The 21944-nt window shown below is 40.9% G+C and overlaps 1 protein-coding gene across 2 annotated transcripts in view; it reads left to right on the plus strand.

The window, feature by feature from the left end:
* Positions 1-1717: 1717 nt before the first annotated feature.
* WDR37 (WD repeat domain 37) overlaps positions 1718-21944 on the plus strand; it is a 33443-nt gene continuing 13216 nt past the window's right edge. Inside the window, exons 1-9 of one of the 2 annotated variants that reach the window (XM_064162556.1) lie at positions 1718-1807; positions 6195-6226; positions 9810-9987; positions 12297-12393; positions 14854-14949; positions 15121-15185; positions 18016-18151; positions 19494-19565; positions 20449-20493. In XM_064162556.1, the coding sequence (XP_064018626.1) occupies positions 9850-9987; positions 12297-12393; positions 14854-14949; positions 15121-15185; positions 18016-18151; positions 19494-19565; positions 20449-20493 (649 nt within the window). In that variant the 5' untranslated portion in view covers positions 1718-1807; positions 6195-6226; positions 9810-9849. The remainder of the gene's footprint in view (positions 1808-6194; positions 6227-9809; positions 9988-12296; positions 12394-14853; positions 14950-15120; positions 15186-18015; positions 18152-19493; positions 19566-20448; positions 20494-21944) is intronic. The other variant, XM_064162557.1, reaches the window with a different exon arrangement.

A 21944-nucleotide genomic window follows, 5' to 3' on the forward strand; every position in this document is an offset into this window, starting at 1 on the left:
CCAAACAACAGGGCTAGACTGCCAACAGGACACGGGGTGTTCTTTTCTCATGAAAAAGCAAATGTATCCATGCAAGGACAGTTAATTTTCATGTGAGAGTCACCCTGTATCAAGGGAAAAGTTGCCTAAGTCCCTGTCTTTCCTTATTCCAGTATTTTGCCTTTTTTCAGGAAAAAAAATGGCCACTTCTGTACTGCTTCTTGTTGCTATAGAGTGAGCTGCTCCAGAAGATAAGAAAGTTGCTAAGTGTTTTCCCTAACGTGAATCTTTTTTCTTTCACTGGACTTTTTCTTTCGTACTTACAGGTAAAACTTGTCACAGTACAGTAGAATTATCAGGATTAGGAAATTTTGGTGGGAATAAAGACTCTTAAACAAAAAAGGTTTAGTTAGGAAGTGAATAGCTGAGGACTGGAGTTGTGATGTGGCTAAGACAGCTGGGGGGATGGCAGCTGCACTGACTGTGAAGAGAATTCAAAGCATCACACAGTGGCATTTGGTCAGGTTGTGTTCAGGCTTCCTCCCACGCATGCCTTTTCTATCTTTTGTCCATCTTCTGCCAGTTCTACCTCCCCTCCCTCTTCCTCTCCTTAAAGTCATTCAGGTATTTGTTTTGCTCCGTTCCTTTATTGTTTTGGTGGCTTCAAAGAAGGGAATAGGCTAAGTTTAGAGACTCAGAGAATCATTTAGGCTGGCCAAGACCTTTAAGATCTTCAGGTTAGGCTGGCTGTCTTGCAGAATGACTTCCAGTGATGAAAAAGATGCTCGTAAAAAGGTAAACCACACTACTTTTGTCAATGTTAATACAGCTGCAATTAAGACATGACTGCGCAGGAGGCAGAAAGGAAAAAGAAGACAAAAAGAGAGCAGCAGGCGTAAGTGCAGCTGCAAAGTACATGAAAAGAAACTAATATTTTCAGCCTTCACTCTGAGGCACATGGTCCCCTGGCCTTTTCACAGACCTCTTCTGAGGCAGCCAGATAATCTGCAGGAAGAGAGAAAATAATTAGGCAAAGACCTCTTTTGACTTTCACAGTCTGCTATAATGAATAAGAATTTTAGGTGAAGGTCTCTCCAAGTGTTAATCAGTAGAGGAATTAATCACATTTCAATTATGTGTTGTAAGCTTCAAAGAGATCAGCCCACTGGCAGAATGTAGTGCTTAGCTTTGATTCACTGCTTCTGTCCTGTCGTCTGCAGATGCAGTTGTAAATGTCCAGATTTGGCATCTCACAGCCATTCTGGATTTAAGACGTAGGAGTTCCAGTGGTGTTTCAGGAAAGCTTTATCTGTCTTGGCAGCCCACGGTGGTCCGCTCGGGCGTCCGTGAAGACGAAATAACAGCCAGGAGAGGCCGGGCTGAGAGCCAGCCAGCAAGGGGTGGGTGGGCTGGTGGCAGCGCTGCCGTTCGTCCTCGCCCTTCGCGGTCTGGCAGGGCCTGCTCCGGCCAGTTGGCTTCTCCGGTGGGCCCGATCTCCCAGCGCTTACGGCACGCCCCCGAGCGAGCTGTCCGATGGCGACCTGTGCCCGGTTCTGGTGAGCTTCCCGAGGCACCGGGCAGGGCGCCGGGCAGGAGGCCGGGCTGGCGGCGAGCGGCCGCTGCCCACCGCCACCCCGTCGCCATAGCGGCCCCCGCTTCCGCCCGCCGCCGGATGTGGCCGCGAGGGCGCCTCACCGGAGCGGCGCGTCCCTGCTGGAGCGCGGCACCGGGCTGCCCGCTGCTGCCGGTGCCCCCCCTGCCCCTCTCCTTCTCCCTGCCGCTGGCGGCCCTGCCTCTTCCCGCCCGCCGTTCCGGCTGTGGCTGACAGGTGAGTGCTGGGGGCCGCTGCGCCCCCCGCCCTTCTCCCCTCCGCGGGGCGCGGACCCTCCGCCATCTTCCGGCCCGACGAGTGCCCCCAGGGCCGGAGGCAGCGGCTGTCCCCAGGGGCTGCAGGCGCGGCGCGGCCCGGAGCTGCGGGGAAGGGCTGGGGCTGTGGCCGGGGCGGGAGGGCCGGGGCGGGGGTCTCGGGGATGCGCAGCGGGCACTATATGCACTGTGCTGCCGCCTCGCCAGGCCCGTGGCGTGAAGCTGGGCTCCTGCCTCGGCACCCCCTCCCAGTCTGCCCTATTTCTGTGTGTTTTCGCTCGAGGTGACTTCCACATTCTTTCTTGAAACCCGAAATAATCGAGAAGAAGCCCTTCTGCCTCTCGGTCTGTGTGGTGGGTTTGGGGTTTCAGGATTTTTCCCTGTAGGAGTTGCAGCCCGAGGCTGTAGGGATGGCTTCAGGTCTGCAGAGAGCGAACACAAGTGTGTCTGCTCAGGAGGCTCGGCTCGCTAACTCTGTGTTACTGCTTAGTCTAAGACAGGCCAAGTGTAGCACCTCATTAGTTTACAGGTAGAGTTCAGAAGGTGTCACACTTAGAGATGAAAAGTTACATTCCCAAATCCCCTGAATTGAGCTTCAGCTGCTTGAGGATGGTGAGTGCCATTTTTGGAGGGATGGGGTAGATTTGGCCTTTGGCAGTGAGAGGATGACTTGGAACTGTCTGTGAGATGGGTAAAAGTTATCTTTGTAAAGAGCCATTTGCAGTATTTCTGTCTGTAAAACCTATGAAAGCAAATTTGAGGCAAGATGTAGTATGCTTAGTGTATTAAGGGGCTGACTAGATGTTAGCTTCCAGTTCTGAAAGGATATTAAAGAACAATAAGCTTATGCAAAGGCAAGGAAGAGTTTTTCAAGTTAAGCCTTGAACCGTTGTTCAATGACATCTTGGTGCTTGTGAGAAAAGAGAAACTTTTCTATATGTTTCTATCCCTCCTGCTTCATCTTCCAGCTTGTGGAAGTTTGTTTTGCTACAGCACTTTAAAGCGTGCTTTCTGTAACGTTAATCCATGGCAGATTTACTCAAGAACTGGCGGAGCAGCTTCCTTGAAGTGATTCAGTGTCATTGAGTGCACCTTGAAATTACACAAATGTCTATTGTTCAGGCACCAGTTTTTGCAACATCACTGCAGTGTTGTTCTCCTTAAGCAAATTCCTGAAACTGTTTCCCAAGCCAGGCTGCTGTTGGCATTTCTTAGGTGATCTTTTAGAAAGCGAGCTGGTAATCTCAAGAATCCCTAAGCGTGTTTCCTCATGAGTGGCTAAGATAAGAGCTCATGTGCCGGTGTCAGCCCTAACATAGGCAACTTTAAATGTAGCTTTGTGTGTTGTGTTGCAGGTATTTAAAGGAAAGCAATGTGCACCAAAGATCAGAATTTAAAGCAGAAGCCACTGCAATTTTGGGGTTTGGTTGGTGTTTTTTTTTAAATGTGTCCCTAAACTAAGTTTGTCATGATAAATCTGAAGGCAATTCTCTCAGACTGCCCCTAGAACGTAGTGACACCATCTTTCTTTCAAATGTGGGACATTTTAAAAGGATGCGGTCTCCTTGGTGGACTGAAATGCTTGAGAGTGTTGGGAGGAGCACGGGAGAAATTCTGTGGGTGTGGTGATAGTGTCTTTAAAGAAGAATTGGCTTCTACAACAGGCCAGAACTAGCATGCCTCAAGTAAGAAGTTAGGTGATGTTCAGTATTACATGTTTGGCATGAAATCTGGATCATTTTGTGTCATGGAATGAACTCTTGGGGCTGAGGCTACTAGCTTGTCTTGTGGATAACTTGTTCTGGATGCCACTGCTTCAAACCTCTGGGAGGAGAATCTCTCAGCACTGAGGAATGCACTGGAATTGGGATGGTGAGACAAGGCCATGCTTCAAGCTGGTACAAGGATTATTGGTCCTTCAGAAAAGTTTACTAAGTGCATTTTGTGTCAAAGTTACATGTTTTTGCTGGTGTCTGAAGCAGTAGAAAGATTCTGATTTACTAGCATGTAATATTGTCCCAAAGGAAGAGAAATGATAGCTTGCATGAAAGCGTGATACCAATTATCTAGTACATTGACCTAAGCGCCTAAGCACTGTTTAGAGGTTAGCACAATAAGGTTCTAGCCTCTGAATGTGGTGCAGTGCTTCCTTAGATACCTGGTTAAACTGCATTTGCTCTTGGACTTCCTTAGGATTCCTTACCCTGAACTCCTGTGCATACATGCATGTAGACTACTTCTAGGCAATGAGGGATTTGTTACACAGGAACGGGAGCTAAAATGTCTGTGAAACAGCTAAGGAAGTGAAGTAGCCTCCTTCTAGGACGTCATGTATTTTAGGATTTAATTTTACTCTTCAGTGAAATCAGCTAACCAATACTGATTGATAAACCCAGGTATGCTGTATGCTCATAATTTTGTACCCTGTACCATCTAAACAGGTTGAAACAGTGAGCGTGCTCAGTGAGCATAGGTGGTACAGATGTCAAAGGAGAGTTGCATGCTTTCAGGATATCAGCAGTTTCACTTGACAGCTCTTGATCTGGTGACCCAGGCAGATATCCTCTATATTCTAAATTAAAAAAAAAAGATCCAAGTGTGATAATTATTGTTGTTTAGTATTAATTAAAATAGGTCTGTATGGTTGAGAGTCTAGTTTCTTCTAGCTTTAGCAGGCTGTTTGGCAGACTGCATGTTGGTGTGATTGCAGCATTTGCTGACATAATTGAATTAGGAAGATCAAAGCTTGCTCGCAGCAGAACTGGGCTGGCTCAGGCTTGGATGTTTGTGTTAGGAACTTGCTCAGGGTAGGTGCTTACTAGTGTGTTAAAGCTCTTATTGTTGATTTCCAGCTGTATAAGGTACTTAAAATTCATTGGTGCATCTTCTTTGCTATGCTTTGTGTCAAAAGGAGGTTATCAGCTTTTCAGTGGTGGATGCTTTCCCTTCTTACATTTTGAGGAAAGTCCCAGTTTGAAAGTACATTGCACTAAATTTAGGGGGAAAATCAATGTAATGCTAGAGTCATAAGGTTTGAGCACGCTCATCAGTGATTCTAAGCCATGCTTGAAAGAGATTTAGGAGCACATACGAATATGCTAAAATTACTTCTGTACTCTTGTTATTAAATATTTTGTTTTCTTCTGACATGGTCCTTTAATTACTAAGTATTACTACTGCTAAACTCCAAACAAAATGGAGTGAGGAGTTCTTACATAAGGGATGTTGCTGAAACTTCCTGATGCTCTCACTTTGCAGACTTGAGTGTTGTGTCCTGAATGAACAAAAAAGGAAATGCAGTACTGTAGCCATTCTTTCTGCTCTGACACTTCTTACAACAGATTTTCTGCCTGGCCCTAGCAGCATGCATACTCCAGAAATTCTTTCAGCAGTCTGCTTGTTCTGTGTTCAAGTGCAGAAACAGGAGGCAAGTAGAAGTAGTTGATTGCTGCAGTGAGTTTTTTGAGTCCTGTAAGACCAGGGTCTGTACTTCTGTTTGGTGTCATTTCTCTGCTGTAGCTGAATAAAATAGTAATTAGTTACACATCTGTTCTTCACTGCTACTCTGGTGAAATATTTCCTGTGACTGAACACATGCTAACATCTGTTAGAGAAAGGTAGGTGGCAGAACTGTAATTTAACACAATGTAAAATCTGCTGTGAGTTTAATTAACCAGGGTAACTGAAATAGCCATGTGTCTTTTCTTTGAGAAAGTAGTAACCACCTGTGGGCTGGTGTTTTCTAGGACATCTTTCTCCTCTACTTCTGCTGATTGAATTTGTCAGAAATTCCTGTGGCAGGGTTCTCCTGAGGCTTTGACAGATGATTGTGTGAAGGACACTATGCAAAGGTAGCATTTTCCAAAAGGATTGAACAGAGTAACTCAGTAAGTCTCAGAAGCTCAGGTTTTAACAGTGCAGTATTTGTGAAGTGCCACAGTTAATAGATGTAATTTAGCACTGCAACAATCACCCCCTTTTCTGTTGGTTCATTTTCTTGAAAAGTACTTAGGTTCAGCTTTTTTTTTTTAACTTGTGATCGTGAATTTCTAGCTTCTGTGAATTCAGCTTCATTTGAGCCCCACACTTATTTTTAGAATCCATTAGTAACACTCAAAAGTTATGAATAACTAAATCTGACTGGCAATACGTAGTGGGTCATTTGGAAGCATTTTCTCTTTGTTTGACTGGGTTTTGGTTCTTCACCTTGACATTTGTTGGTGTTTTCCCTCACTCCCCTCTCCTGTCTCCGGTGTATTCTAACTACAAAGTTTCAAAATTGTGAAAGACTGACTGGTTTGTATACTACTGACTGTTTCACTAATCAATATTTAATATGGTTTTCATAGGATATGTAACATGACACTGATATTCTGGACAGGTAATTTTCATTGTTTGAAAACCTTGCATAATAAGGGGAATCAGGTAACTGCTAGAAATGAGCACCTTATTAATTTAATTTTTAAGCATCATGTTGCCAAGGATCTGTTTTGTGAAATTTACTCTAGAAAAGCCTATAGCTTCTTATTGTTGCACTTAGCATTGAAATAGTTCTGAAACTGTAAAGTTTAAATATTTAAAGGGACACTGTCACTTCTTAAACCAGAATTTACATCCTAGTTCTAAATACTCTTTGTCACTCCCTTACTGAAAGGCTGCAAGGCCACTTGGTGAAATTCAAAACAGTATTAAAGGCAATGAACCTAGTCCCCTTCAGCTTCTCCTTCCTACATGCCTGCTTGTTGCCTCTTTGGTTGCAGCTTTGCTGTGGCTGTGTGCACTCTCTTGCAGAGCCTGAGGAGGAGTGTGCATGCTTGCTTTCTCCAGAACAGTGCATGAGAGATGTGGTCATGCTGGTGCATGAGGAAAGTGCCATTACTGTCCATGCCACTGGCTGCAGGTGAGGTGCTGCTTACCGAATAGATCCAGTAATGGAGGTGTTTCTAACCTAAATGTCTCTGTTTGCTTATGAGCTATGAAAACAGAAACTTCTGTGTAGTTGATGTGAGAATTTCATTGTGTACAAGCATCATCTGATGCATTTGACTGTGTCCCTTTAAATTTGAGATTCTAGAATGTACAGCTGCCAAATCTGTAGGCATCCATGCTGAGTGGTGCAGTTGATGCACTTGAGGGAAGGAAGCAGTCTGGCAGAGATGGATTGTAGGACACTGGTGAAGAACTGAACACAAGGCAGCAATGCAGACTTGCAGTACAGAAAGTCAGTTTTATTCTATCTTAGCCGGTGGTACAAAGAAGACATGGACCTGTTGTAGCATGTCCAGATGAATGCCTTGAAAATACTAGAGGGCTGTAACACCTCTGCTATGAAGAAAGGCTGACAAAGTTGAGGTTGTTCATCTTGGAGAACAGAAGGCTCTGGGAAGACCTTACTGTGTTCTGTCAGTAATTAAAAGGGCCTACAGGAAAGATGGAGAGAGGCTTTTTACTGTAGTGATGGCACAAGGAGTAATGGTTTTAAACTAAAAGGGGAAAGGTTTATACTAGATAGAAAGAAGACATCTTTTACAATGAGGTGAGCAAACACTGGCCCAGGTTGCACCACCAGAAAAGTGATGGATGTCCATTGCTGAAAACACCTTTCCAAAGCACTCATGTCATTTTATGAAGCAATCCAGTAAAGGGTATTTCATGACAGAGTCCTCTCAAGTGAAGTGCCCTGGCAACAAAGGGCAAATGGCAGTTAACACAGCTAAACCAGAGCCTGGTACGACAAACCACAGTAGCATCTCTGTATACAGCTGGAGCTCAGCAGCCAGCTCTGGCAGGAACTGGCAATTAGGTGGCATTTTGTCACAGAGCTTAAATGAAGCAGTGTTACCTAATTTGTGTTACTACAATATGTAAGTGTGTGTATATAGATATAAAGCATTTTACCATGTCTGTGTATGCACACAGAGTTTGGTGCTTTAGGCCTTAAAAAGTAATCCTAGACACTGCAGAGAACAGTAAGCCAAAAGCCAATGAAAGAGTGGTTCCCAAGGGAGGCAGGAAGAAAGGTGGAAGAGAGATGAATATACATTTGAGATCTGATCATGTTTGGAAGAGAAGCAGAAATGTGAGCAGCACTGAAAACCTATTACAAATTCTTGACTGCATGTCCAAAACCAGGAAGATCCTTAGTGAAGCTGGGGAAATTGGCAACAGCTTGTTTATGGGATGTGCTTCTAAGAGTTTCCATCCTGCCTTTATAGCGTAGAGGGATCTAGCCACAGTGCAAAAAGAAACCTAGTCAATAAGAAATTACCTAATGGTGCTTCTTTCTCTCCTTTTGTCTTTAATTTGTGAATATAGCTAGTTAGTTACTGCTGATTAATCACAGAACAAAAGCTCTGATGGGATTAGGTGCAGAGGAGAACTACACAGAATTCAGAGGAAATGAACAAAATCATTTCAGTGCAGTACAAGATACTGGTGCAACCTTAATTTTATTTTAGATCGCTATGGAATTGATGTCAGGTTACTGGAACTTGTGTGTTCCAGGAGCTAATTAAAATACCAGATTTTTTAATGAGAAAGTTTGAGGATGGATGTGCATCAAAACCTTAACAATATCTGGTCTCATTTTGATATCAATGTATGTATCTTTATATTTTTTCATTATTCAGTCTCCAAAGCAAATCTGACGCTGTTCGTATTCATGATGCATACTGTGTTTTTAGCAAGGTATGCTTTTCCTTGGCATTATGATCTGTTAAAAGGCTGGAAAGACCACGTGAAAGCCACCAGACTGGTTAATGCCTAATCTTGTTCATAGTGATGGTGCTCATTCCTAGCTCGAGATCCGGTGTGTTGGCGGATCTTAAATTGGAAGTGGCCCTGGGTTTGATTTAATTTCTCTCTGGTCGACTTATTTAAAAGGAAGCTCAGTTGCCTTGTTAGCTTTGCCTACTCTGCTCTCCTATTTCTCTGCAGACTATTGCCTATATTTTAAGTTGCAGTTGTTGTTTCAGAAATGATGAATGCTGGAGAATGATTTTTTGGTTTATTTTATTCTCTATGTACATGATTGCAAAATTGTGAGGAATTAATCCGAAAACATTAGAAATGTTTAACAAGTGATACCCCATGAAATGAAAAGCAATTTTTATTGAATATCAGGTTTAAATGAAAGAAATAATTCAGTAATGAAATGTTTGTAAAAACCCATGATTTTGATAGTAAAGAACGTATTCTCCACCTTTACACAAGAAATGAAACTTCATTTGATTTTTCTTAAACAGGGGAAAGCAGTGGATCATGCATGGTAATATCCATTAGTGATACTGTCAGGTGTTTTTAGGGATATTAAAATACATATTTGGCTTTAGCTGACAAAAATTAACAGCACTAGCAGCCTGGTGAGCCAGGCACACTTTCACTCCTCCGAGTTCATGGGCACCTTTGCTATCAGGAAAGTGAAAATCAGCTGCCAAAATTGGTGGAAAGTAATTTTCAGAACTTCACCCATTAAAGTTAGCTTCTACTTACTTGTAAACAAGTACATCTATTAAATTTTGTAAACTAACCCTTAATGTTGCATAATAAATTTGTAACCTGACAGTGTCCCTAAATTATCATGTCTGTGTGCTTTCATTTTCCAGCTGGGCTTTGATTTTGCATGCGTTTCAGTGAAATATTGTATGCATAGTAGCTCTTTCCTGGAAGCATTTTGGGGCTGTCTCTGCTAGCGTTCTCCAAAATGAGCAAGCCAGTGGAATTGATTTTCCTTTTGTGGAGGTTTGTTGGCCAATGAATAAATAACACAGACATGATTCCACTGTATTTGCATATGTGCTTTTGAACTTGATGTTGTTTGAAGAGCAGCTGTTAGTTATAGGGATCTCTTCTTAATCACAACCTAAACAACTCCAGAGTTTAGTTGAACTAAATGTTTTGGGAAGGAAATATTCAACTGTGGTCTGTTTGGCAAAGCAATTTGTAACGTGCAAAACTGTTCTTAGTTTATCATAGGAGCCTCTGTGAAGCTGTTTTTTTGAAGTAATGCCCATAGAAAGTGGAAGTTGTGCATCTGCTCGCCAAGCAAAGCAGAAACGTAAATCGCACAGCCTTTCCATCCGGAGGACCAACAGTTCTGAGCAGGAGCGGGCAGGACTGCAGAGAGACATGCTGGAAGGGCAGGTAAGGTAATGGTCACTTCCATAAGAAAGAAAAGAAGTTAAGGAATGAAACGTGCCCGCTAAAGCTGCAGGAACAGCAAACTTTGTAAGTGCTGACTGTCTTTGGAGACTACTGATGCTGCCTCAGGTTGCGTTCAGATCCATGGAGCTTTTAATTGGCTTTTGTGTATTCCTCCAGGAGTGATAAACCCATGAAAAATGGAAAGAAACAGACTATTAGTTTTGCTAATAGTTCTCATCCTTAAATTCAAAGACTAATTCTTAATTTAATGAGTTTGAGTTTGGTACAGTAGTAACCCAGGAATGTGAATAAACTGAAGTATTATGATGGCTCTGATAGGGGAGGTGTTAGAGAAAATGCTCTGCTGCGGTCCTTTCCACAAAGGAAACAAATGCAGCCTCCTTGACAGGCATGAGCTAACTTAAGGCTTTGGACTTGGGTATTTTTGTTTGTCACTTTCTAAAAATTTGTGTCAAGTGAAAGTGTGATCTTATTTGTATTAAGCTTAAGGGAAAGAACAACAACCAGAAGCTTCTGTAGTTTTCTTATCGTGTCAGCCTATGATGAACACAGTCTGAGCCACTTGGAATGTTTCAGCCAGAAACATAGAGATTTAACAGTAGGTGAGGCTCCTATAGGGCATAGTGAAGTAGTGCTGCCAAAGATAAGCAAGTATCTGTTTGAAAACTATTTATTGTCAAATAGGCTACACAGTGTTAATGTGGGCCTGGCAAGGTTGATGCAAAACCTGTTTTTCATCAGAGAGTTGCCTGTGACAGACTTCGCTTTCTGACTGCAGATACTCTGAAGGGCAAACCTTGGGTTTTCTCAGTGTTGTGACATTTAGAAGAAAACCTGTTATTCAGTAAATTGCAGCATTATTTTTCTGAGAACTAACAAGTAGTTGCTTATAAGCCATCTAGAAGTTGAATAGAAAGCTGTTTCATGCATTTGGACTGCTGCAGCCCTACTTCAGGAAGGCGGTGAAGGGCAGCTAAGAAGAGACAAAGGCATTCTGTCACTTCTGTGTAGTAACCCAACATTTTAGGCCGTTTTAGTATTCTTATTAAACTCTCTGTGTTATGCTTAATTTGTAAATATTCTAAATGTATCATCTAAACAGCCAGTGACAGATCCTAATGAGCAGAGTATTAATACCCCTTCACAGTGAAGCTGTAAAACACATGAGCTCTAGCTAAATCCTTTTTCAGATAAACAGATAATGTTGTTACATGGTACTTTAATCAGCTAATTTAAATAATGCCAACATTAAAGAGAGTAAAGGAAGTGGATGTGGTTTACTATGCTGGTTAATTTAGGATAGCTTTAGATTTGCTAGTGCTTTCAGGGTCTGAGTAGTGGGTTGAAGACCTTCACTAGTATCTTTTCTGTTATGAAAGCTGCAGGATAATGTAATTTGCTTCATAACCTCACTGTAGGTGATCCTGCTCTGTCAGGGAGGTTGGACTAGATGACCTTTTGAGGTCTCTTCTGCCTCCTAACAGTCTGTGATTGTGTGGAATTGCTGGGTAACTGAATTGGAAAGAATTCTTCTAACTTCAGTGTTTCTTTTAATAGTGCTTCATTTGCATAGTATTCTTGTTTAATCCATTTAGTTTCGAGTTGATTTTAATCGACATCTGTTTCACATTCTGCTTGAGAAAAGTACTGTCTGAAGGGTGATACAGGTGAGGAAAGAAATATCCTAGAGGGGCATAAGCAGCTGTGCTGAGAAGTACCACTTCTTGAAATACCTGTGAAACTGGTGTAAAACTGAGTGATGCACAAAGCACACGTGCTCTATGGGAGGACTATGTGTGGTTTCTCTTGCTTTCTCTTTAAAACGGGTATGCAGAAGTAACTGTAAGTTCGAGATCATGGCATGCTTCTAGTTATTTCTGAAGGCCATAGTGTCGGCTGGATGAACCAAACGTGAGAGACAGATGCTGGCTTGCTGAAGGCCTGTGCTGCCCTCTGGTGGCTACTAGCACACGCTGTTCTCTTGTTGCGTGTCGGAATGGGGCGAGCGTCATTCGGCTTAGGTTTGCTCAAACCGAAGAACAGAACAAGCACTAAGCATCCTTAAACTCGCGTTAAACAATAAAGCTCCCTCGAATTTGGGTGGTACGTAAAAATGAATAATTCTGTGATGCACTGGGCTTTTTGTTTTGTGTTCTACACCAGGAGTAGTTTTCATTTTCCTGCTTGTTGGGAGATGGAGAGAGCGTTAAAAATAAGTTTATGATTGAAGGGTAGCTACATAAAAAGTACATAAAGAGAAAAAGAAACGCCTGTGTTTTGTCTCCTAGGATTCAAAACTACCCTCTTCTGTCCGGAATACACTCCTTGAGCTTTTTGGACAAATAGAACGGGAATTTGAAAACCTGTATATTGAAAACTTGGAATGTGAGTATCTGTTTCACAGCAGTTAATGAATTCTTTGGGTTTGAGATAAACTAGCACCAACTGAGATGCTTAACCTTGGATGTTGTTGTGTAATTAGCATTGCTTTTCTTGGAGGCGTTAAAGAATTGTTCTGAACTTGTAGCCAAAGATGGAGTTTGTACCTTTACAGAAAAATCACTTCCTTAGCTCTTTGACACAGGCAGTGAGAACTGATGTGTGTTGTCCTCCTTGATTCTTGAGCAGGGAAAGTGAAGTGTCTGTCTCCTGGTCATTGTAGGCTCTCTACATAACGTTTTCATCTGGTGGCGTCTCTGTTCAGCCATTGAAGATGGTGGCTTTGCTGTTTATTTACAGGGTTCATTTTAATGATGTAACTTTAGTAAACAAAATTGAAAAAGTGTCTTACTTGAAAGAATGTAAAATGTGGTGGCTTTGGATCACGCTGCTTATACACTGCATAACCAGCACCTGCAACCATCATGAGTTTTGAAGGTGAGCACTCAGATGGAAACTCCAGGTGTCAGCTGCACAAGGTGCTATCTATCTAGTGAGAGTGCAGTGGTGGAAGTAGTCCAGGGTGGTGTGAAAGGATCCAGAGTAAGTTATACAGTAAAGCCTCTGCTCAGTATTTGTTGCTGGATTTTGGAAGCCTGGCTTGGCTTCTGAATTGTGGAATCTGTTTGACTTGGCTCCAGGTCATTTTTTTTCCACACCTAATCTGTTCCCACAGTTAAACCAAACAATTGTGTTAAAGTTCTTGCATGCTTTTTGAAAATGTGCAGGTTTTTTATTCTCTTAAAACAGGAGAGTGTTTTGTTTAAAAGCTGTCACCAACACTACACAATTTTTAGTGACAATTAGCACAACTGAGTTCTCAGCCTCCTGCTGAGAAGCTGGCCGGTAGCATGAAAAAGAGGGTTTCCCTCCTCAGCTGTCAAAAATGCTTGCCAGAAAGCAAGTGCTGAGTTTGACTGTACCTTTCAGAGCATGAGTATTTGCCTTCCATTGCATTTCTATTTCTTACTTACCTTCTTCACATCACAGTTCTAGTTCACTCCTGGCCTCTGTGGTCTCTTTCCACCACTCTGATAACTCCTAAGCTTTTTCTCTTCTGGTGCTCAGTCTGTTATTTTTGGTTCTTGGTGTAATTCCAACACAAGTGTTGTATTGGCTTGTGTGGCAGATTTTTCTCCCTGGCTTTTGATACATTCCCTTGCACTGATTACAACTGATTTCTAGTTTTTTCTTTCCCTTTCAGGCAATTCTTGTATCTGCCTGGCTGTTTGTTGTTTTGGTTATCTGTTCCTGCATGCCCATCTCCTCCTTTACTTGTCTTTCCTATTACTTATGTTCCATTTAGGTTTAGGAAAGGGAATTATTTATGTTCCATAAAGGTTTAGGAAAGAGAACCTTGCTTTGCTCATTTCAGGCACTTGGGTGTGGTATGGAAAGGTAAACTGACCTTTCTAGTCCTTAGAACTGAGACTTCAGTGAATTTCTCAGAAATGGCAAGAACTGTGCTCCTGATATGTCATGTTCTCTCATGTCTGAAAGCCAGGCAATGAATTCCTTTCTCTAAACATTTGTCAAAAGACAGACCAAGACTAAAGTCTTAAGAACAGTAGGAAAACTGCTTGGCTGAAGCCTTGCAGGAAGATTTCACCTGAGAAGAACTTTTAAAGATATCAGCTCAGATTTTGAGGAAAAAAATGTAAGCCACTGAAAATGGTTTTTGCAGAGTGAAGTTGAGCAGCTTTAAAGCAGCCCAGCCACTGGAAATAATTTCCTAATTTGTTTTAGTCATGCCATCACTCTGTCTGGTGTCAAAATGGCCTTGGTGAAAGTGATAAGGAATTATCAGGAAAGCGTGCTCTTGTTGCAAATATGTGCTTTGTCTGCCCTGCAGTGAAAACACTTGGATAGTATGTAGTGTATTAAAACAGTTGGATCTGCAAAGTTTCACATCAGTCTACATTTGTTAGTGTATTTCAAGATACTAAAAATACAGATGTGCTTCACTGTTTCTTACTGAAACTGTAACGATGGGCAGGTGTGCAGGGGAGGGTGCTGTTGCAATATGTAGAGAAATGACATACTAATTCTGTGGCTGAAATATTTGTGGTGCTGCAGGTTTTCAGTCTTTGGTTGGATTTGATTCAGTACAGGTGTGCAGTGTATCTCACAGAAGCTGTTTTACTAATCCTTAGCTACATTTATTAGTAAAAGTAACAGTAATTAGAAGCCACCAGTACTTTCCTTGGAATTTGGGTCAAGGTTGATTGCTGGAAAAATCAGCAGGAGTCTTGGTTTATGTCTTGATGAGACCTGCTTTATTAAAGCTACAGCTGGTGGCTTCTCCTGTCCTCAGCATAAAATAGGTCACTTAGTAGCCATAACAGTTGCTAAAGAGGATGTTAATGGTGTTGTAAATGCTGTTGATGTGATTTTTGCTTCTATTAGTACGCAGAGAGATCGATACGCTGAATGAGCGCTTAGCAGGGGAAGGACAGACCATTGATGGAGCTGAGCTGAGCAAAGGACAACTGAAAACAAAAGGTGAGAGAATCACAGAGAATCCTAGGCTAATATTTATAATTAGCATTTTTTGATTTTTTTTTTTTGGCCTAAACTTAACCTCTTGTTGATGGGAGCTAATACCAGTTACTTACACAACTAAGGTAATGATGAATTTGAAATATCTTTCTTTGGATTTCTGTGTCTTAACAGCCAGTCACAGTACCAGTCAGCTTTCTCAGAAGTTGAAGACAACTTACAAGGCATCTACTAGCAAGGTAGGGGATGGATGAAACCTCTACACCTCATTACTGTGTTTTATTTGGTCTCTCTTTCATTTTACTGTTTTTCAGACTTTTTTTTCCTATTCTTCCCAGTCCACTGTGTAGACCTGCCTCTGCCTTTCACTTGGAGTTAATGACTTGCAAATTCTTTAAGGAGGTCACTCAAATAGGGAAAACATCATATTAGTAGGAGTGATGTCATGTCAGTACACCTACTATGTAGTTATGGAGTAGTACTTTCTCTAGTGTAGTGGTGGGAGTGGTTTTGGGGGTTTATTTTAAGGGGGGGGATATTTGTTTGGTTTTTTTTCAGGCTGGTGTTAAATGCCTGTCATCTTTGGCTTGCTTGCAATGTAGCACTCATCTTCTGTCCTGGTCAAGGCAGATGGGCCTTACAGCTTCAGCATGGGAAGCTGGGAAGTTTAAGGTGGAGGCTTCTAGGTATCAGCTTTGCTTCCCAATATTTTGACATGCATGTACAGGAAAGTAGTCCCAAGTAGTGGAACACGAGGAATGTAATACTTTGTTACAGACATCACAAATGTTTTGTTAGCTCAGTCAATAACCAGCAGGTGTTCAAATGTGCTGATACAGCTCTTGCCATACCTTTCAGTCAGAATTTGCTGGAGGGAGAGAGGAAAGCTGAAATTGAGAGGATTTTTGTCCAGAAACTTTTTTGCTCTTCATGGGAGTGGATTTATTTTGATGACTTCTTCCTTCCTACAGAAGGGTCAGAGCTGTAACCCTTTGTCTCTTGTCCCACAAAGAGACTGCTCACTTTTTTATGTTTGTAGATAATAGTTTGAGATCTGCTGCAGTAACTGCAAAACCTTTCTGTAGTACAGAGACCTCTTTTTAGCAAATTACATATTAGTTATTTCCTTTCCTTCCTGGAAAATTGTTTATATGGTTAAGGAACAACAAAACAATCCAAGCACTGTTTAATTTATCTGATTACTGGTACGTGAGGTGCGTGACAACAGAAAAGAGGAACAGACAATGCAGAGAAAACTTGTACACTATATCAGGTTATTTAGTGTTAGGGAGTGTTCTTGAACCCTTGTGTGCTCTGCATTAATTCAGGACTGCTAATGCTTCCAAGGAGTTTTGCAGCCTGCCCATTACCTGACTGATGAAAGCACTGTCGAGCAGCTTTGGAAAATCTGTGCTTCTTGATGAGATTTCTCCTGAAAAGCTTTTGCATGAGAATTTGACTCGTTAGAAAGACAGAATGCAAGCATGGTTTGAATGTGGGCTTGAAAGCTGAAAAACTTCCCTTTCGATTATTAATCTTTACCCATTTAATTAATTGTGGTGTTCTGCTTCTCATAGATTACTCCATTTAGTTGGAGGACTGTATTAATTGTGAAAGTTGCACCATCAGGATTGTGCTCAGAGCCTATGAAGCTCTGCGCTATGGTTGAATTAATAATCTTTACCATTAACACATTTTCATTTCAGTGCATCCTTAATGATTGTTCTTTTTCCTGCCAAACACTTATTAGTTGTTAATTTGGACTTCAAATAGGGTGCTATCATTTCATCATTGGAAAGTTGACGTGCTCAGGGTTTGAGATGCTTTTGAAGATAGTCTTTAACTTTTAGAAACCTTTTTGAAAGTAATTTGCTTTAATGACATACTTATGATTTTGTTTTAATATACCAAAAACTAGTGGGATTTTAACCTTGGTTTATTATATCTGAAATGCAGACTTAATTTTCTAACTTGCACTAAGCTGTAGATAAGTTTTATGTGATTTGTACTGAAGCATTTAAAGGTTTCAGCTTAACCTGTCCATAATTGCATGTAGGAGAAAACATTGATAAGTGGAAGGCTTTCTGTCTCACTTTTAGCAAAGCTTTTCAGACAGTCTTCCTCAAAGAACATTTAGGAGCTTCAAGACCTGCCAAGTGAAAATAGGGTATTCTAACAGTGGGTTTCACTTTTGGAGTAATTTTTCACAACTCCTGCTTGCAGTCACCTTTGGAAGTGCTCTAGCAAGACAAACTTTCTTGCTTTATTTAAAAATATTGCAGTTCACTTTATCTAAAAATGTAGCATGTCATTTCTGCAGATACTGAGTGTTTTCAGCCTGCCTGTGCTGTTGTACCTTCCAGTTCTACCAGGTTTTGAGGCTTTTTTCTTTCTTTTCATTTGGTGTTACATATGCAGGTACTAATCTGGGTTTAATGAGCCTTCTTTGCTTTCCTTGATAGCACTGACTTAGAGGGAATGTGCTTATAAAATATTTAGATGAGTCAGACATATCTTTTAAAAACAAAAGCTTTATTACACAAATATGTTGGCTCAGGTTGATGTTGAATTTAGCTTTGTGCAGTTACGGAGCAGTGAACATTTTAAATGGGAATGTTTCTGGATTTGACTACAGTTATGTATCAGGTATTTTTTCAAAGCCTTTACAGTAGATAACACTCTCTGTCTTTAAGTTATCGCATATATTTGTTTGGGAATGGGCAAAGAAAGTGTTGAGAGGTTTTGTTGTTTGTTTTTTTTTTAAATGATCCTCACACACCCAAACTGAATGAGATGTGCACACTGGATTTGTACAACTCATTGTTCTTCCATCGATACCACAGAACAGTTTGTCTGCTGTCCTTTAAAAAAGGAGGATGTTATTAACAAAGAGTTAAGAGGTATGTTTGCATCCCAGCTCACTTCCCTACCATCAGATGTCAAAGTTGGAACAATAATGAACTGTCAGAACACTGGAGAATCATGAAGAATAATCTGTTTGTATTTGTGAGATAAGTAATTATCTTGGGTCAATGTGGAAAAAATATGTTGGTGTCTCTGCTATTTCAGATTGTATCCAGTTTTAAAACTACAACATCAAGGGCAATCTGTCAACTGGTGAAGGAATACGTTGGCCACAGGGATGGTATTTGGGATGTCAGTGTCGCGAAAACTCAACCAGTGGTGTTGGGAACTGCATCTGCTGGTAAAGTTTTGTGTTGCTCAAATCTTTAGAAAATCTTGGTTTAGTCCCTAAGCTATAGCAAATGTGGATCAAAAGCGTACTTGAATACTTAGCTGCACACTGAAAGAAGATTGAAAGATGTTCATTAGCTGAAAAAAACCCTTGCATTGGAGTTTCCTTGAAATGCATTTCACCTTGAAAGGTTTCAGGCATTCCTGCTGATCTTTCTAAACTATATGCCAGTTAACTTCCACACAGGTCACACTGCCTTTAGGATCAGTTTTGGCCTGTTGGATGGTGCAAATGGGTGTGGGGGGAGCTGCCTACTTGGAGAGGTCTCTTGCATGTGACTGTACACAGGATGTCTGTCAAGTTTCTATCATAGTATTGTTTAGCCTTTGATTTAGAGATGCTCTAGGCTCAGTCATAGTTTGCATATTGGATTCTCACACTTATCCAACTTTGCCTAATGATGTGGGGACAGCTAGAAACCTTAGTTTTCAGTTACTAGTAACTTAGTAGATTTCTTCCTTTGCACATGGGAGGGAACAGGTACTAATAAGTAAGTCGCCAAATCTATTATGATCCAAAAATCACTCTAGAGGCATGTGTAATTTGGGAAAATAAACCATAGCTGGTCAGAACATGACAGTTTGAAGTGACAGTCTTTTAAAACTGGAGCAGAATCTGAGGATGCTTCATGGACATAAGTATCATGGACCAGAACCCTCTGCTTCATGAACTGAACTGTGCCTTCTGAGGTGTACATTTTGTGTTTGTGTGGCACATCTTGTCTTTGTCCTGATATAACTTGGAAGCATTTTTCAAATCATCCTGAAGGTTCTTCCCAGTTACAGATACCTGTAATTTGTTCTTTATTTTGGAATGTGGAAGGATAAGGGAGTAGCATTGGAGTGATTTCTTTAAGTTTTCTGTAATGCTCTGCATTGATCTATATGCATTTAGGACTTCTGTGCAGGAACTAAACAGAGCTCTTGTTTCTAGTGATTGCCTGACTTTTTTACCACTGTGTGCTTTCTCTTTGCTTTCTGAATCTCATGACACAGATGGGGCATTTTATGTAAGTGTACAACCAAGTTAGGCAAAATAGCAAGCATAGCAGCACTTAGAGCAAATTAAACCAATTGGGACAGCACTTTTACTTTTGGGGGCAGATATTCATTAAGTTATGAAAAATAGCAAAACCTTTTTTGTGTATAAGGTGGTACTCGAGAATTTGGTCTGCGCTGCATTTGAAATCTATTTTGTGTGGTATGCTCTGCATTTGGAGCTACCTTATTTGTTGATTTGGTTAAAACATGTATTTGTAACAATATTTCCTACTGCCTTTTAATCTTTGTAGATCATACTGCTTTGCTGTGGAGCATAGAAACAGGGAAGTGCCTTGTCAAGTATGTAGGGCATGTTGGATCAGGTAAGATAAGAGCCTATTGTGAAAACTGGATACAGTGTGGGAGGGGAAAATGTGTTTTGTACAGCTACAAAAATGTTTAATGAAGTTTCACTTAAAGGTTTGCCTAAACCATGAATGAATTGGTTGTGCAGTTCCACTAATCTTCATAGAGAGAATGTTTTGTAGGAGGATTCTTTCATGGAGAACCCTGTTAAAGCACTTCTGTAAATGCTACGTGAATAAACAAGTCCATGTAAAGAAACTTGCAGGGACACTTAGCACATTCAGAAGACAAATGTCAGAATTTATTGAGGTCTTACACATATGCAGAACAAGAGAAGCTTAAGTAATCAGAAAATACCTGGTTTGCAGGATCTGTGTTACGTTTAGGATGCAAAAGGCAGCTGCTGGGTGAACATCTGTTTGTATTTTTTCGCTTGGTACATGACTTGATGCATAATTTGTTGTGTATTAGTAGAATCTTGCTTTGAAGATTAAGTTTTAGGCATTTGTTCTTGCCATCTTAAGTAAGAATCAGAATGCTGATGGTCATACATGGTAAGTTTTTTTGTCAGGTTAGAAATAGTTACAAACACAGAATTGTCGTTACAAAAGTCCAGAACATTATCTCCTCTTAGCTTACACATGATCATTTGGATGTGATTTGTTTATTCCTCTACAACATGAAATACTTACACTAGGTTCTTGAAATAACTTGTTAGAAACTATAGGTTGTTTTAAAACAGCTGTAGCTGCTTCCCTTGATTGTATGCAGGTTTCTGTACTCAAATACCACTGTGCTTTATCTCACCTAAGAGTTTGCTATATTCATCTTTTAGTGATAAAATATTGTGGAATAATTGTTTTAGTATAGTACCTTAAAAGTTTACTCTGTTTCACACAGTAAATTCCATAAAGTTTCATCCAACTGAGCAAGTGGCTCTTACAGGTATGTGAAGTTTTTTCATGTGCTATATTAATCATGATGGAAAAGCAGCTGTCATTCCCTAGCATCCTTTTGGTTGTAGCCCCTCTCCCTAGCCCTTTGTCAGCATCTTTGTGTGTTTAATTACTTTTATACTTCAAGGCATAACAAATCGGAGCTAGATATTTCCATGCTCTTTGTCATAACACTCCTTTCTGCTTAGCTGCTCTGAAAAGATACTTAAAACCTGAACTTAGATGAATGTTCACATATCCATGGGGCCTGGTGGGATTCACTCCAAAGTACTGAAGGAGTTATCAGGTGCTATAGTCTACTGAAGGTCTTGGAAGTCTGGGCATGTCCCTGTTGTCTGTGAGCTGGACACCCAGTGTTATTCAGAAAGGGCATGAGGGCAGATGCAGGGAGCTACAGACCTGTTAGTCCAGCCTCAGTCCCTGGAAAAATTAGAGAGATTATACTGGGTACTGTTGAGAGGAATTCAAATAATACAGTCACCAGGCATGGATAACATGAGTTCCTAAAGGGCCTGAGAATACCGTCAGTGCACCTTTGGCTTTGAAAACTGCCTAATACTATGGTTGGTATGCTCTAGCTATTGGGGCACTAGCTTTGGGACTAAATAGATGTAGATTCAGTTTGCTATTAGCTGTATCATTGTAGAATGAGAATAATCATTACTGAGGTTAGAAATTAAAGCACTGCTTTTTCTTCATCTACAATGACTACTGTAAAGGAAGGTAGGGAGTAGAATGCCTTTCGTCTAGGCTGACAGTGATTGCAGTTTGGCTGTGTGGGTTTTCCTGTTCTCATATGGTAACTGTAACCATTGTTTCAGTAGCATAAACAGTGTTGTTATATAAACTAACTGATAAGAAACCAACCAAACAAAAGCTGCCCGTAGCTAAAATCTTTCATTTTGCTGAGAGGTGCTTCTGCAGACTATGTCATTGAAAGTTCTTCAATGTTGATTGATTTAGATCTGGTTGAAATAAAAAAAAAAAGTCTTCCTCCCTGATCCAGAAACAATAACAGGTTGACCTTTTTTGTAGCCTTCTTACCTCATCTGTTAGGTAAGATCTTTTTCCTGGGGCTTTTCTGTACATTGCACTTGTCAGAGCTGTGCATATTCATAACAGACTGTTTTCCTTCTCAGTCTAGAACGGTCAACACTACCCCTGTGTATTACAACATATTTATTCTGTCCATAGCAGGGGGAATCTTGAGTTTCTCCCTAGGTAATAATGGATAAATCTGTTTCAAAAAACTAATGAAGTCTAAGCTCAGTTGGCACCTGCTGAGCTGTAAACCAGCGCTAGTTAAGCTGGGTTGCCTAAGGCAGAAGCAGAATAGCTAGCTGCACACTTCTTTTTTTTTGAGGTTTCTTATTAAAAACAGGCTAAAAACATTTACTAGAAGAAATCACTGAAGAACCACCTCAGTAATATGAGAAATAA

This window comes from Pogoniulus pusillus, chromosome 23 (genome assembly GCF_015220805.1).
Source record: "Pogoniulus pusillus isolate bPogPus1 chromosome 23, bPogPus1.pri, whole genome shotgun sequence".
Lineage (NCBI taxonomy): Eukaryota > Metazoa > Chordata > Aves > Piciformes > Lybiidae > Pogoniulus > Pogoniulus pusillus.